The sequence below is a fragment of the Meriones unguiculatus genome, chromosome 9, assembly GCF_030254825.1.
Source record: "Meriones unguiculatus strain TT.TT164.6M chromosome 9, Bangor_MerUng_6.1, whole genome shotgun sequence".
NCBI classification, from domain to species: Eukaryota; Metazoa; Chordata; class Mammalia; order Rodentia; family Muridae; genus Meriones; species Meriones unguiculatus.
In genome coordinates this window covers 2,436,242-2,452,507 of record NC_083357.1, presented here as the reverse complement: position 1 = coordinate 2,452,507, position 16,266 = coordinate 2,436,242, and the positions used below count along the sequence as shown (strand labels likewise).

The 16,266-nt window shown below is 49.8% G+C and overlaps 1 protein-coding gene across 1 annotated transcript; it reads left to right on the top strand.

Annotated features, from left to right (window-relative positions):
• The first annotated feature begins 9,924 nt into the window (after window positions 1-9,924).
• Window positions 9,925-15,992, top strand: LOC132656563 (disks large homolog 5-like). Its single transcript, XM_060391696.1, has 4 exons — window positions 9,925-10,470; window positions 13,126-13,312; window positions 14,275-14,437; window positions 15,495-15,992. The coding sequence occupies exons 1-3, from the start codon at window positions 10,427-10,429 to the stop codon at window positions 14,401-14,403; spliced, it is 360 nt and encodes a 119-aa protein (XP_060247679.1). The 5' UTR covers window positions 9,925-10,426; the 3' UTR covers window positions 14,404-14,437; window positions 15,495-15,992.
• The last annotated feature ends 274 nt before the right edge of the window (window positions 15,993-16,266 follow it).

The following is a 16,266-nucleotide window of genomic DNA, read 5'->3' as shown; positions in this document are numbered from 1 at the left end:
GAAGAGAAATTAAACTATACAGTCACCATAGCAAAGCGCCCTGGCTATGAGGAAGACCAGCTGAGGCTCTCCACCACCACAACTCAGGGAATGTGCGTGAGATGCCCATTTCCATGTCCTCATCAGAATCACAGAACCAGAGCAACTGCCAACACTTCTGGGAAAGCTGAAGGCAGAACCCCCGGGGCAGAGTAGGGATGGCTGTCTAAGCAGCCATCACCTCTTGGAGGTGGCTGGAAAGAAACATCTGGTCGCTGAGGAGGCTTGACCGTTCTGGGCCCAGTATTTCCCCAGTACTCCCTGTTGATGACCACACAGATGCCTTTGCCCTCAGGGAGCCCTGTCTACCTGACACACACAGTCCTGCTGCTTGAGACTGGAGCTCAAAAGAGGCTGCCAGGGAGAGGGTTCAACCAACCAAGAGGTGAAGGAGATAACCTGAGTAGGCTTGGAGGCATGAACAGGCCTGATTTGTTGGAAGACCACCAGTGAGGGTGTAGGCTTGTCCTAGAGTGGGCCTGGGGTTTCCCTACTGCACAGTTAAGAACTGTATTTGAATCTTTCCAATGACCTTTCCATCTCGGAGCCACCACACCAGACTCCTAAACCTTGAGCTCTTTGTGGAGAAATACTTGCTAGTCTGGAATGGAAATGTTTTTTAGGGCTGGGGTCAGCCAGCCGAGGAAAGAGCTTTCTGTGTGAGCCTGGTAATCAGAGTTCAATCCCTGGAATCCACCTAGAGGCAGGAGGATAGGACAGATTCCAAAAGTTTGTCTTCTGGCCTCCACAAATTCACCATTTGCATGCCTTCTCCTGTCTTCTTCTTCTCTCTGGCTGGATTTTGTTACTAAGAGTTCTTGGTACTCTTGATGGAGCCATGCCTAGTGGTCAGCTGGTGATGGAGGCAATGATGGAGGAGATACAGGTGGTGGAAATGATACCAGGAGTGAATGAGGGCGTAGAAGTCAGACGGAAGGAGACACTGATGGTGGTGGTGGTGGCAGTGCCGTGGGTAGAGGAGGTGGTAGGAGCAGTTGTGGAAGTCGTGGTGAGGATGGGTGACTTGTCCTCAGTGTGGGTGGCAGAATAGGTGAGGAGGGGTAGGCGACATATGAAAAAAGAGACGAAGGAACCCGTGGTGGTAGAAGCAGTAGAGGCGGAGCAGGTGAAAAAGGTGGTGGAGGTGGCAGAATTGAGGGCGTGAAATGGTCAAGGTGATGGAGAGTGGTAATGATGGAGATGTATACAGGGTAGAGATGATTGCATTTTTCCAGATGGAGATGGAGCTATTTGGTCAAGTGTTGATACCAGTGGTAGGGACTGACCACGTGGCAGACAGGGACAGAGATGGCGGAAATAGTTAGAGATGGTGGGGTGACAAAATTGTGGGTGGTAAAGTTGGCTGGGATGACGGGGAGGGTATATATGATAGAATTGGTAGGTTTTATCTAGGTGATGGAGACAGTATGGGTGATGGGGTTGATGCAGATGGTGGAGGTTGTCAAGGTGATGGAGGCCATGAAGATGATGTGGGAGCTGAAAATGGAGAGGTCAGTGGCAGTAATAGAAGTGGCAGAGATGATGGAATTGGTGGAGGAATGGAGATGGTGCAGGTGATAGATGGAGAGGGATGGAAGTAATCAAGCTGAGGAGGGCTACGGAGTTGGTGGTAGAGAGGGAAAGGAGACATTTACGTGTGAAGGTGTGAAGCTGAGGGAGTGGGTAATTCCTTTCCATATTTGATGCAAAAAGGGAAAATTAACTTGTTCTTTAGAAGCAGTGAAATCCTAATAACAGTCTCGGCAGAATCAGGGAGGGAAGCATGTGCTCAGCTACTGCCAGTGTTCCTTTTGCTCTGGGGTTTGTGGGGTTCAGGGTAGGGGCAGGAAATACCCGGATGCTCTGCTAAGCCCTACCGACCACCACACGGTTGGATGTGGGATTTGTGAGCACAGCCCTAAGGCTGGTTATGAAAACCTCACAGGATTCAACTAGTTCAGCCAAAGACAGTGGGTGGGGCCTGCTGAGCAATAGGCGAAGACTTGAACTCTGGTTTCCCTGACAAGAGAAAATAAATTCCAAAGCCTTTGTAACGGCTTTGCAAACCTCCAGGGTTGCATTCCTGCTAAGAATCCTACAAGGGTCCCCATTTTACAGATGGAAAACTGCGGCTTTTTGATTGTTTGGTTTTTCAAGACTGGCTTTCTCTGTGTAGCCCTGGGTGTTCTGTAGTTATGACCTCAAACTCAGATAGCCACTTGGGAGTGAGAGATAAAAGCCTTGCACCACAGGAAAAAAAAAAAAAAAAAAAAAAAAAGGCAGGTGATAAAAAGCCCATATACCTCAATTCAAAAATCAATTCCAAAATCAGAATTGTATGTAATCTTTATGGTATTAGTAGATTTCCCTGAATCTTAATATAATTGCTGACTCTCAATATGTAGAAGGAGTTATTTGGCATATAGAAACTGCTGACTTTATTCCTGATGATTTAGAATTATCTTTATTATTTATGCAATTGCAAAAGGCATAAAAAAGTAGAAACCCTCCATTATATATATATATATCACCCCGATTCGATCCCATACAGTCTTTCCAGGTCCATTGTCACAAGCAAATGAGGAAATCAATGTGTTAGAAGCCTCAAAATTTCATGAAAGACACGATGTTAATGGTAAAAGTTATTTTATTTTTCTATAACTTGGGCAACAAGCCAAAGAAATAAAAAAAAAATGTCCCACATGTCCTCTGTATAATCACACTCCATTACCTGCTGGAAGTAAGCCTAGGGATACGAAAAAAAGTGAAACATGGCAAATGGATGTGTTTTATTTTGCAGAATTTGGAAAACAGAGGTATGTACTCCATACCAGAGATATGGAGTTCAAGAATTGCTTCATCCTACTAGATGAAACATTTGCCTATTATAGTATAAATCTATTTATAGCATAATAGGCAAAGAATTGCTTCATCTTACTACATATATATGTAGGTTCATTATCAGTCTTAATTTGTGAAGGTATCCCCCAAATTTCCACTATTTCTAATAAATGTGTAATTACACAAACAGCCTTGTCAGCACCTAAAGCAGCTGCCTGTTGAAACCCTGGGTATATATCTATGGTATGGAGTACATACCTTTGTTTTCCAAATTCTGCAAAATAAAACACATCCACCTGCCATATCAAATGCCCATCCTATGGGCTCAGAGTTGCTCAGAGTGTTTCGATGTGAAAGTACATTATGGGGAGAGACGCTTTCCCAGTAGCATGACAATCCTTCCTTTCAAGACCGTTGAGCCTTGTCCTGCATTCAAATTCAGGGAAGCTCCAGGATGGATGGATTGTACATGGTCAGTCACACAGACTTCTCTGTGTCTCACGTTGACAGTTGTTGGACAGTCTAGGGAGAAAGAACAAATGTCTTACCAATGTGATACTAGGATGGAAAGATAAGGCTTCCCAGAACTCTCCCCAAAGGCTGTGCAAGGCTGATTAACTAACTGTGCAGGTGCAGAGGCTTGAAGAAATGGAAGCAGCCTTAAGACCTGTCCAGCTGAGTGCGTACACAAGGTAGAGGCTTGAGGCTGCCATGAGGCAGGGACACAGCAGGTTGCTCCTCCAACAGAGAGTCTCTAGTTAGACCCTCATGGTGGAGCATGTGGTGGTGAGTGTGGGCTCCAATGTGAATGGTCGCCTTGAAGGAGCAAGCATAGATACACAAGAGGTGAGTCCTTAGGGCAGGACTGGTGTCAAGAGAGGGCACAGCTGCCTTTGGAGTCACTCCCAGCCTGTGAGGTTTCCAGGCTTTGTTCTGAGTTGGGTCTGAGGACTCAAGCAATGCAACCTGTGATGGCTTTGGCATGGGTGTGGGTGCGGGGCTCTTGCAAAAGGATGGCAGGAGGCTCCTTCTAAAGAATTCCCATCCGGCTGCTTGTAGGCCTCAATTCTCAACCTGGGAACCCATCTTGGGGCAGGTGGGACAGGCAGACTGGAAACTGTATCACTAGGGAGAGATTAGTTACAAAGGACAGAGGAAAAGTGAATAAAATGAAGGAAATGCGCTCACCTGGTGCTGAGGGTGACTCCTCTGTCCCTTTTCATTGGAGTCATGTTCTCCCATGAGGTGGCCTTTGTCTTAGCGGGTGGCAGGCAGCAGCAGCAGAGATGTCTGACGCCGTTCATGATTGTCTTCTTCACCCGCTTCCAGCGTTGATGCCGGTTGCGGGGGGAAGCAGTGCCTGCGTCCTGAGGCTGGCCAGGTGTGATGGTGTCCTCCTCGGTCTCTTCCTCTTCAGTCTCTTTCACTTGATGGTGTCTGGTGTGATGGTGTCCTGCTTCTCGATCTCCTTCAGTGTGTGTGATGGTGTCCTCCTCCTCGATCTCCTTCAGTGTGTGTGATGGTGTCCTCCTCCTCGATGTCCTTCAGTGTGTGTGATGGTGTCCTCCTCCTCGATGTCCTTCAGTGTGTGTGATGGTGTCCTCCTCCTCCTCGATCTCCTTCAGTGTGTGTGATGGTGTCCTCCTCCTCCTCGATCTTCTTTAGTGTGATGGTGTCCTCCTCCTCTTCCTCCTCGATCTCCTTCAGTGTGTGTGATAGTGTCCTCCTCAGTCTCTTCCTCTTTGGTCTCTTTCACCTGATGGTGTCTGGTGTGATAGTGTCCTCTTCCTGGATCTCCTTCAGTGTGTGTGATGGTGTCCTCTTCCTGGATCTCCTTCAGTGTGTGTGATGGTGTCCTCCTCCTCCTCCTCCTCCTCGATCTCCTTCAGTGTGTGTGATGGTGTCCTCCTCGGTCTCTTCCTCTTTGGTCTCTTTCACTTGATGGTGTCTGGTGTGATGGTGTCCTCTTCCTGGATCTCCTTCAGTGTGTGTGATGGTGTCCTCTTCCTGGATCTGCTTCAGTGTGTGTGATGGTGTCCTCCTCCTCCTCCTCCTCGATCTCCTTCAGTGTGTGTGATGGTGTCCTCCTCGGTCTCTTCCTGTTTGGTCTCTTTCACTTGATGGTGTCTGGTGTGATGGTGTCCTCTTCCTGGATCTCCTTCAGTGTGTGTGATGGTGTCCACTTCCTGGATCTCCTTCAGTGTGTGTGATGGTGTCCTCTTCCTGGATCTCCTTCAGTGTGTGTGATGGTGTCCTCCTTCTCGATCTCCTTCATTGCGTGTGATGGTGTCCTCCTTCTCGATCTCCTTCAGTGTGTGTGATGGTGTCCTCCTCCTCCTCAATCTCCTTCAGTGTGTGTGATGGTGTCCTCCTCCTCCTCGATCTTCTTTAGTGTGATGGTGTCCTCTTACTCCTCCTCCTCGATCTCCTTCAGTGTGTGTGATGGTGTCCTCCTCCTCGATCTCCTTCAGTGTGTGTGATGGTGTCCTCCTCCTCCTCGATCTTTAGTGTGATGGTGTCCTCCTCCTCCTCCTCCTCGATCTCCTTCAGTGTGTATGATAGTGTCCTCCTCGGTCTCTTCCTCTTTGGTCTCTTTCACTTGATGGTGTCTGGTGTGATGGTGTCTTCTTCCTGGATCTCCTTCATTGTGTGTGATGGTGTCCTCCTCCTCAATCTCCTTCAGTGTGTGTGTTGTTGTCCTCTTCGGTCTCTTCCTCTTTGGTCTCTTTCACTTGATGGTGTCTGGTGTGATGGTGTCCTCTTCCTGGATCTCCTTCATTGTGTGTGATGGTGTCCTCCTTCTCGATCCCCTTCATTGTTTGTGATGGTGTCCTCCTCCTCCTCGATCTCCTTCAGTGTGTGTGATGGTGTCCTCCTCCTCCTCCTCCTCGATCTCCTTCAGTGTGTGTGTTGTTGTCCTCTTCGGTCTCTTCCTCTTTGGTCTCTTTCACTTGATGGTGTCTGGTGTGATGGTGTCCTCTTCCTGGATCTCCTTCAGTGTGTGTGATGGTGTCCTCCTCCTTGATCTCCTTCAGTGTGAGTGATGGTGTCCTCCTCCTCCTCGATCTCCTTCAGTGTGTGTGATGGTGTCCTCCTCCTCCTTGATCTCCTTCAGTGTGTGTGATGGTGTCCTCCTCCTCCTCGATCTCCTTCAGTGTGTGTGATGGTGTCCTCCTCCTCCTTGATCTCCTTCAGTGTGTGTGATGGTGTCCTCATCCTCCTCGATCTCCTTCAGTGTGTGTGATGGTGTCCTCCTCCTCCTCCATCTTCTTTAGTGTGATGGTGTCCTCCTCCACCTCCTCCTGGATCTCCTTCAGTGTGTGATTGTGTCTTCCTCCTCCTCAATCTCCTTCAGTGTGTGTGATGGTGTCCTCCTCCTCCTCCTCGATCTTCTTCAATGTGATGGTGTCCTCCTCCTCGATCTTCTTTAGTGTGATGGTGTCCTCCTCGTCGATCTCCTTCAGTGTGTGTGATGGTGTCCTCCTCCTCCTCGATCTTCTTCAGTGTAGTGGTGTCCTCCTCCTCGATCTTCTTCAGTGTAGTGGTGTCCTCCTCCTCGATCTTCTTTAGTGTGATGGTGTCCTCCTCGTCGATCTCCTTCAGTGTGTGTGATGGTGTCCTCCTCCTCCTCCTCCTCGATCTCCTTCAGTGTGTGTGTTGTTGTCCTCTTCGGTCTCTTCCTCTTTGGTCTCTTTCACTTGATGGTGTCTGGTGTGATGGTGTCCTCTTCCTGGATCTCCTTCAGTGTGTGTGATGGTGTCCTCCTCCTTGATCTCCTTCAGTGTGAGTGATGGTGTCCTCCTCCTCCTCGATCTCCTTCAGTGTGTGTGATGGTGTCCTCCTCCTCCTTGATCTCCTTCAGTGTGTGTGATGGTGTCCTCCTCCTCCTCGATCTCCTTCAGTGTGTGTGATGGTGTCCTCCTCCTCCTTGATCTCCTTCAGTGTGTGTGATGGTGTCCTCATCCTCCTCGATCTCCTTCAGTGTGTGTGATGGTGTCCTCCTCCTCCTCCATCTTCTTTAGTGTGATGGTGTCCTCCTCCACCTCCTCCTGGATCTCCTTCAGTGTGTGATTGTGTCTTCCTCCTCCTCAATCTCCTTCAGTGTGTGTGATGGTGTCCTCCTCCTCCTCCTCGATCTTCTTCAATGTGATGGTGTCCTCCTCCTCGATCTTCTTTAGTGTGATGGTGTCCTCCTCGTCGATCTCCTTCAGTGTGTGTGATGGTGTCCTCCTCCTCCTCGATCTTCTTCAGTGTAGTGGTGTCCTCCTCCTCGATCTTCTTCAGTTTAGTGGTGTCCTCCTCCTCGATCTTCTTTAGTGTGATGGTGTCCTCCTCGTCGATCTCCTTCAGTGTGTGTGATGGTGTCCTCCTCCTCCTCGATCTTCTTCAGTGTAGTGGTGTCCTCCTCCTCGATCGCTTTTAGTGTGATCGTGTCTGGTATGATGGTGTCCGGTATGATGGTGTCTTGAATGATGGTGTCCTCCTTGGTCAATTTCAGTGTGCTGGTGTCTGGTATGATGGTGTATTGGGGTAGTGGGACAGGGATACTGGAAACTGGAAACTCCTCTCACTAGGGAGAGGAGTCTCACCTTGTAGAAAAGATTATGTTTCCTGCCAAGAATCAGGGAGTAAAGGACAATCACTACCCAGAAGGCAATCTGTGATGTTTATGCAGGCTGGGGGAGAGGGTAAGGGCTCTCACATAGAGCAGTAGGGCACCTCTGCACCTCAGCTCTTCCCCTCTGAGGAAGACCCAGTGGAAAGCCAGCCCCTCCTGCCTGGGATTTTACCTGGACAGATCTGCACTGGGGTGGGCCCTGTGCAGAAGGCTCCTGTGACCACACTGGCTCCTGGACATCTGGCCTGGCTTCCCCGAGAGGCTTTCCACATCTCATCCAGGCTGATCCGCAACCCTTGGCCCGTAAGCCATGGAGCTGGGGCTTGTCCTCTTCAGGACTTCAAAGCAAAAAGACACAGGTAGGAGACTCTTACTGACTTTGAAGCACACAGAACTTTCTGTGCTGGCCCTGCAGCATCAAAGTGCCCTACTGATCTCTAAGCAATCTATGCTGCCATTGCCCAAGCCCCACCTGCTCCTTTCCCTGCTCTATCAGCATATGCATACAGTCCACTTCTTGCTCAACAAGCCTGAAGTCACATTTCCGAGATTTCTATGGGATTGGTCTTTCTCAAGTGACAGAGATTGTTAAGTTCACAGGTGTGGCACAGTGGGCAAATTCTTATTAGTTACAAAGGACAGAGGAAAGGTGAATAAAATGAAGGAAATGCACTCACCTGGTGCTGAGGGTGACTCCTCTGTCCCTTTTCATTGGAGTCATGTTCTTACATGAGGTGGTCTTTGTCTTAGCGGGTGGCAGGCAGCAGCAGCACAGGTGTCTGAGGCCGTTCATGATTGTCTTCTTCACCCGCTTCCAGCGTTGACGCCGGTTGCGGGGGGAAGTGGTGCCAGCGTCTTGAGGCTGGCCAGGTGTGATGGTGTCCTCCTGGGTCTCTGCAGGCATGATGGTGTCCTCCTCCTCGATCTCTATTGGTGTGATGGTGTCTGGTATGATGGTGCCCTCCTCGATCTTCAGTGTGATGGTGTCTTCCTCCTGGATTTCTTTTAGTGTGCTTGTGCCCTCCTCCTCGATCTTCAGTGTGATGGTGCCCTCCTCCTCGATCTTCACTGTGATGGTGTCCTCCTCCTCCTCCTCCTCCTCCTCGATCTTCACTGTGATGGTGCCCTCCTCCTCGATCTTCACTGTGATGGTGTCCTCCTCCTCCTCCTCCTCCTCCTCCTCCTCCTCCTCCTCCTCCTCCTCCTCCTCGATCTTCAGTGTGATGGTGCCCTCCTCCTCAATCTTCACTGTGATGGTGTCCTCCTCCTCTTCCATCTCCTTCACTGTGATTGTGTCCTCCTCCTCGATCCCCTTAAGTGTGATGGTGTCCTCCTCCTCCTCGATCTCCTTCACTGTGATGGTGTCCTCCTCCTCCTCCTCCTCGATCCCCTTAAGTGTGATGGTGTCCTCCTCCTCCTCGATCTCCTTCACTGTGATGGTGTCCTCCTCCTCCTCCTCCTCGATCCCCTTAAGTGTGATGGTGTCCTCCTCCTCCATCTCTTTTGGTGTGATGGTGTTTTCTTTGATCTCTTCTGGTGTGGTGTCCTCCTCAACCTCTTTTGGTGTGGTGTCCTCGTCCTCGATATCTATCGCTGTGATGGTGTATGGTGTGATGGTGTCCTCCTCGATCTCTGTTGGTGTTTTGGTGTCCTCCTTGGTGATGTTCTCTTTCAGGGAAACGAGTGCTTCTTCTTCATCCATATCTTCCGGTGTTAGGGTCTTTTCCTCTTCGATGGTCGTCGTCACCGATAAATCCTCAGAGGAGGAGCTTGAACTGTCCTCTTCCTCCAGGAGACTCCAGTGTTCCTCTTGATGACTGCATGACATAGTGCTCTTTGGCTCACTTGTGGTCTCATTCCGGGCCGGTCCAGAAAAGTCGTTGTAGAGAGCCCGAGATGGATGGTCACTTTTAGTGAGGCTGTCACGTGAGTCAAACTGTGAGAAGTAAACAGTCATTTCCAGGATGCTGCCCTTGAGGGACTTAGCAACAGGACGGCCCAGGGGGGATAGGTGGAGAGGATGTGCGTCTGGCTGGCAGCGCAGGGTGGCAGGCATGCTATGGCATCTGGGAAGGGGCCTGGAATGACGCTCCTCCTCTCTTTCCTGGGCCTTCGATGGCAAGGTGGAGCTGCAGGGAACAGGCTCAGCTCTCCGTAGGCTTCCAGGAAGTGTGAGGCTCTGTCAGGTGGAGGACGGTGCCCGGCTGCCTGGGTTTCACAGGATTCACCTGGTTGTGGCCACAGTCTCCCCCAGGTGACTGGTGTTGCAGTATAAGGTAAGTTGCCATCACCTCGTTGTATTTGTTATCTCTGAGAGACTCAATGATCTCTTCTGGCTTATAGCCCATGACTCTCATGGTCCCAACAATGCTAGGGCTTGGGGTGCCTGGGACACTATGGGTGGACACTATAGGTGGCGAACGTGCCTCACCGGCCCTGATCAAGGGGCGCCTCATGATGTCCTTGATGGTGGGCCTCCTGCCGGGATTGATTCTCAGTAGATCGAGGATGACATTGGAAAAATTGATGGACACGTGGTGAGGAATTTGAAGGTTGCCCGAGGTGACCTCGTTCTTCATGCCTGCAAACGAACTGGCCTGGAAAGGGTAACGTCCAGACACCATGAGGAAGAGCAGAACCCCCAAACACCACACATCAACGGGATAAGCTTCATATTCGTGCTGTGCAAAGAGTTCTGGGGCACAATAGGGCCCAGTGCCGCAGAAACCCCGCAGTTTCTGCCCAGGAGTCACTTTGACGGCGAGACTAAAATCTATCAGTTTGGAGTTCCCTCTGCAGTCCAACAGGATGTTCGTGGCTTTAATGTCTCTGTGGACAACTCGGTTATCATGACAGTAATCCACGGCACGTGCGATCTGCGTGAATATCCTTTGGGCCTCAATCTCCTCTAAAGGCCCCCGTTCCAGGATGCGCCTCAGCAGCTCTCCCTCGGAGACGTGCTCCATCACCAGGTAGGTGGTCTCTTCCGTCTCCACCACGTGAAACACCCTGACGATATTTGGATGGTTCAAGGATTTCATAATGCTGATCTCATTGTTAAAAATCGCGTTGTACTTCTTATCTCTAAGGATTTTTACAGCCACACAGGTCACAGTGGGCACATGGAACGCCATTTTAACTTCGGAAAAATGTCCGTGTCCCAGAGTCCTCATCATCTTATAATAGGTGTTGAAGGGGTCCTCCGCAGAGGAGCGGGCCTTCACGCCCTGCTTCAGAGCCAGGCCCTCCTCCTTCATGCGGCTAGAACCAAACTTTCAATGAGAAAGTTGACAGAGTTAAAATCAGGCACTAGGACAGTATTTAGAGCTATGAATTCCTACCTCCAAAAGACTAGGAAAAGAAGGAAGGAAGAGGTCACACACATTTCAGACCACCTAACTGGGTACTTAAATGCTTAGAGAGACGAGAATGAAGTATGTTCCAAAGCAGTGTAGAGAAAAATAGGATAGATTGGTTTGACAGGAATCAACTGCAAACTGGAAGAACAAACCAAAGGAGTCTAGAAACTAAGAGCCACTGATAAGAAAGAACAGTCATCCTCTAACCCTGAGCTCACGTGTACTGTGGGAGAGCAGGCACTAACAAAATTAGATGCAAGAGAAGTATATAGGACAACAGACACCCCAGAAACCCAGCGTGTCTGGGCTGGGGAGCCAGCCGGTGAGTCCAGGTACAACTAGCTCTGCGGAGGACCTACCTATATTTGGTTCTCAGGACCCAGGTCAAGTGGCTCACAATTGCTCCAATCCCAGCTCTAGGAGATCCTACACCACTGCCCTCGGAGGGCATCCATACACGTGTGCGCACACCCACACACAAGTGCACTCACTGCTACTACACATCACGTCAATAGTGAAATATCTTTCCTTATTCACATGAGGGCGTCAGATCCTACAGGTAGTTATGATCTGGCACGGAAGTGCTGGATATCAAACCTAGTTCCAGGAGTACATGCTCTTAAAGTGACAGGCCATCTATCCAGACTACCCCACCCCCAAATAAATCTTTTAAAACCGAGAGGGTCCATCCCATGAACTGGAAGAGAGTGTCTGTTTATTAAATAAACATAATAAAATGTTCTAAGACGGAAAACAGAAGGAACTTACCATAGTAGAGTAAGTTCTTAGTAAGTCCAAGTATGTGTGTCACGAGCAGAGCGCAGAAGTCCAGTCTCTCTCCAACAAGAGCTTCTGCTCTGTAAGACAGGGAGAGTGGAGAATGGTGTGAGTGTGTGAGGGAGGGAATAGACGGAGAGTTTATGTTTAATAAACAAACATAATAAAATATTGTAGGTTAGAGAACAGAAGGAACTTACTGTATGGTGGTCAAAACGGCTTGTGAAAATGCGAGTATAATCTGTCAAGAGTGCAGAAGTCTAGTCGCTCTCCAACCAAGAGCTTCTGCTCTGTAAGACAGGAAGCAGGCTCAGCCAGAGCCTTAAGTGGATAGGTGTCACAATGGCTCCTTGTGCTGTCAGAGCAAGAAATGGGCCAACGATCCCTAGGCACATCCCCCTGGGTTCCCTCACATTCTGTCCTCCAGGGACAGGAAAGCTGGTCGTGAGCAATGGGGCAGTAGGGGCCTGAGGAAGCTGGTTACACTCAAGTGTCTGTTCCCAGTGATGCCCAGGGAGCCACCTCTTCCTGCTAGGCCCACTGCCCAAGGTCCACAGTTTGCCCCACCTGGTGCCACCTGGTTGGAACAATGTTCAAACACTTGATTCTTTGTGGGACTTGACACCCAAACCTTAAGGAGGACACAAAAACACACACACACTCCATCTAGACATGATACAACTAGCTGTGAGCTGACTGAGAGTCCTTCAAGGGTCAGCTGATGGACCTTAGACAGGAGGTCGAAATGAAAGTCAGGAAAGTCTCAGAAAGGTGAACACGTGGCAGTTAGAAAAGCTAGCAAAGTGGAGGCAGGAGGATCAGTTCAAGTCCTCTTTGGCCACACAGGGATGCTGAGGCCAGCCTGTGCCACAGGAGACCCTGCCTCACCAAATACAAAAGCAATAGCAAAGAGAAGATGAGAAAGGACCGCTTTTGTTTTCTGCATGACCTGGGTTCCCAATGCTTCATAAGTTAATGGTTGCTGTTACACACGGGGCCTAGCCACAAGTGCGTGTGACAACAACGCTTGAGGATGGAGGGCTGATCAGCCATGTCAGCCAGGTCCCTGGGCCTCTGGGACTCAGACAAGGTTTTGCGGAGCTGAGTGTTGTGGAACAGGTAGATAGAAGGTGCCCCTTGGTGCTCTTTTCCTACCTTGAGGGCACTTGTCATCAAGTTTTTGATGTTTCCCCATTTCCTTGTACAGGAAGGGACAGGTGGAGACTCCTCTTTCTTTTGGAGGGACAGGGAACCCTGTTAGTGTTGTGGAACTTCAGTAGTTGTTATTCTCTGATGAATTAGCTGTTCTCTTCATGGTCTTGTTAGTGCAGCAGGCATGGTGGTATTGGGCTCCTCCTTACGTCCTCATGGAAATGTTGGGCCTCTTGGTGTTCATGGGGTCCTGAAGGTGGTGAGGGCAAGAGCAGGCTGGCGGGGTGGGGGGTGTAGGAGGAGGCCGGCAGAAGCTTACTCTTCAGATGGTGTTTCCAGCAATCTCCACAGCCGGCTCCTGATGGAGCAGACTTGGTTGAAGAGGAAGGTGGACATGCTGAGGCAGGAAAACAAGGAAGTGCAAGAGGATTGGGCCCTGCTGCAGCACCAGATGATGGACCTGCAGCAGATCTGTGAGGACCAAGAGGAGGAGGCCTGCGACCTCCAGACCCAGGAACTGTCCAAGGTCAGGGACCATTTGCCCATTGGACTTATCTATACACCTGAACTTTCACCTATCACCCTGCTCGCTAAAAGACACACACCCCACCCCCACCTCATGCAATATGACTGTTCTTTTCTCTGTCAATGCACAGTACTCTGGGAAATGAGCCTAGTGTGAGAATGTCAGTTACTGGCAGGCATACCCTGCTGTTCTGCTGAAGGCGCAGTCCAAAGAGCAGTGTGGGGAATGAGACACCCCACGATTAGATGTTCTCTGGAAAGCCGGAGTGAAGTGTACCCAGATCATTGGTGCCCTCTGGGTCCTGTGGCTGTTTGCCCTGGCGGGGTCATGTGACATCACAGGTAGGAAGCAGCTGGCAAAAAGAAGAGCCTAGTGGTAATGCCAGATGAGTGCTTCTCATTGTCATCCATTTGGATATCGTGTGGCCTCCTCCATTCTTCCTCACTCCAACGTGGTCTCCTCTGTTGCCCAGCTCTTAGTTCACACGGACAGACGCCCGAACTAGAGTTTCTCAGCCCTGTTTTCTGGGAGTTATTTGGAGTGTTTATAATCTGGAGCTGCCTAGATGACAAGGGAAATGTGGAGGACTTTTGACAGTTTGATGAGGTCAGAGTCTAGAGACTTCAAAGGAAAAAATTCTCTACCCACCTCAACATGTCTGGCTAAGCAGAGCAAGCTCCTCACAGCTAGTTTAGTTCCCAAGGGATGGATAACAGAATTGTGAGACCATTCTGAAAGAGCTTGTGTGCGGAGTCTAAACTCCACGCTCTTCTAGCATGAAGCCTCTGGGCAGGGTGGACAACCATGCAGTGTGCATTGGCTAGAGGAGGCCATTGGGCGTCTTTCACGCCAGTTTCTACCTTGCAACAGGGTTTCTTCCTTGCCCTGAAGCTGCTGTTCTGGCTGTCCTGGCTGGCCAGCAAGCTCGGGGTCCTCTGTGTGTGCTTGCTCCTGTCTGACAGTGTGCGCACGCCTGTGTGCAACCCTGCACTGAACACCAGCTTGTAGTGAGCAGGAGCGGGAAAGACTGGAGAAGCCCCTGCGGAACGCCAGGAAGCAGAAGCAGCTGGCCTTCCAGGACTGAGCCTTAAGGCTGCAGCATCAATTTGAGGAGCTCCAGATGAGGTAGGAGTCCAGGCTGGGAGGAGAGGGTGAAGCCATCTGGGTCCCCTCTTCTTGGATTCTGTCTCTGTCTTTATGGGCTTTTGCTCACCAGCAAGGCTAGGAGCCACTCCTGGGAAAGAACACCTCAAAGTATTGTGCTGCTCCAGTCAACAGGAACTTCTGTCCAGGAAACAAGATGTTTGACACCTTCTGAGTCTTGTATATTCCTAGCAGGCTGTCCTTAAACTCATGACTACTGACGACCTCTCCCTCCCAAGTGATGGGATCTCAAGGGCTGCACACCACACCAGGCTAAAATTTTATTTTTATTCAGGAACATCCCCTGATTTCTGCGGTGTTTACCCATTTCTGTGAGAAGGGTTCTCTGCAGAGACTAGGTTAAGGCGTTTCCAGGATGAAGCCAGGCAGATGTCTCTGCTACAGGGATGATCAGAACCTTGATGGGAGTGTTCAGTAACACACTCCCATAGACAGCCAGCATGCAGTCTGCCCACCTCTAGTCCCTAGGAAAACAGAGCTTTCAGTGTGGTGCCAGAGCCTGTGCAGGGCCATTGTTGGCAGGCACACAACTCAGGAAATGCTGCTCCAGCATGACAGCCTCCATCATGCATAATGCTTGGGTGTAAGGTGCCTCCTGAGCAGGAGGAATGAGCCAGCCTCATGACCTTGTTCAGGTGCCCAAGTTGCAAGGCTGTATTGTTTCTCTCTGTAAAATGATGCGATCCATCAGAGTCATCATGAATAACTTCTATTTCGATCTGATTATTAGGGTCCGTGATTTTAAATAATGATGCCCCGGACTGTAGGAGAAAGTGCTAGTCTTCGCAGCAGAACAGAGAACATCCAGTTCCTAGATCTAATTCTGACCTGCCAGTAAAATGGAAACATTTTGTAGGCCCAGATACTGTGTGACTCTTCTTTCTTGGGATTACAATGACTTCAGTTAGGAGATCAGTGTTGACTGTCCAGCGCAGTTGAGGTGATGGGAGGTAGCAGCTTGAAGGCTGAGATGGCAGGTCCCTACCAGGCCTGGCTCTTAACTGCCTTCCTCTCACAGGTCTGAAGAGCTGTGCCTTGAACTGGACCTGGCCATAGCCCACGAGGAGAGCCTCCTGCAGAAGGAGCTGCTGCACCAGGAGCCACCCGCTGAGCCCCAGGAAACACGGACTTTCTGGGAGGAATAGTCCTCTTCAGAATGGGTTTCCCTTGTGTGAACAGGCCCTGATTCTATCTAGCCAGTGAGCCAGCCAGGCTGCTTCTGGGTCTGAGTCCCTTTGCTTTTGTGACAACACCCCATGAGAGAACTGGTGTCTCCTTTGCCACTAAGTGTTCAAGACCAGCCACAGGCTGTGGGTGTGTCCTGCTAAATCTGCAGTGAGAGAAGGCTGCTGAGCATCATTTTCTCTGTGGGTTTTGGTTTTGGTTTTCTTTCTTTGTTGGTGTTTTTTGTTGGTTGTTTTGATTTTGCCTTTCTTATTTGAATTTTACATATTCTTGTTATTGTTTTATAAAATTTGGTTAGAGTACTCGCTTTTTATATCGACTACCCTTTTAAAGACCGTTTTGGAAAAAAATGTGCTTTATTATGATTAAAAATGCAATTTCCAACGCTTTGCTCCTTTTAAAAATTCATTTGTCTAATACTTTACAGCCCAATGCCAGTTCTCTCCCTCCTCTCCTCCCCTCCCCTCTCTCTTTCTCAGAGAAGGGAAGGTCTTCCTCTGGTTTCAGGGATTGTGAGCTCTACCCTACCTTTCTGATCTTCCTTAATTCAGGGAGGCAGCTTCTTCCTCCATGAAATGCCTTCTACCCACCACGGCCCTCTTCTT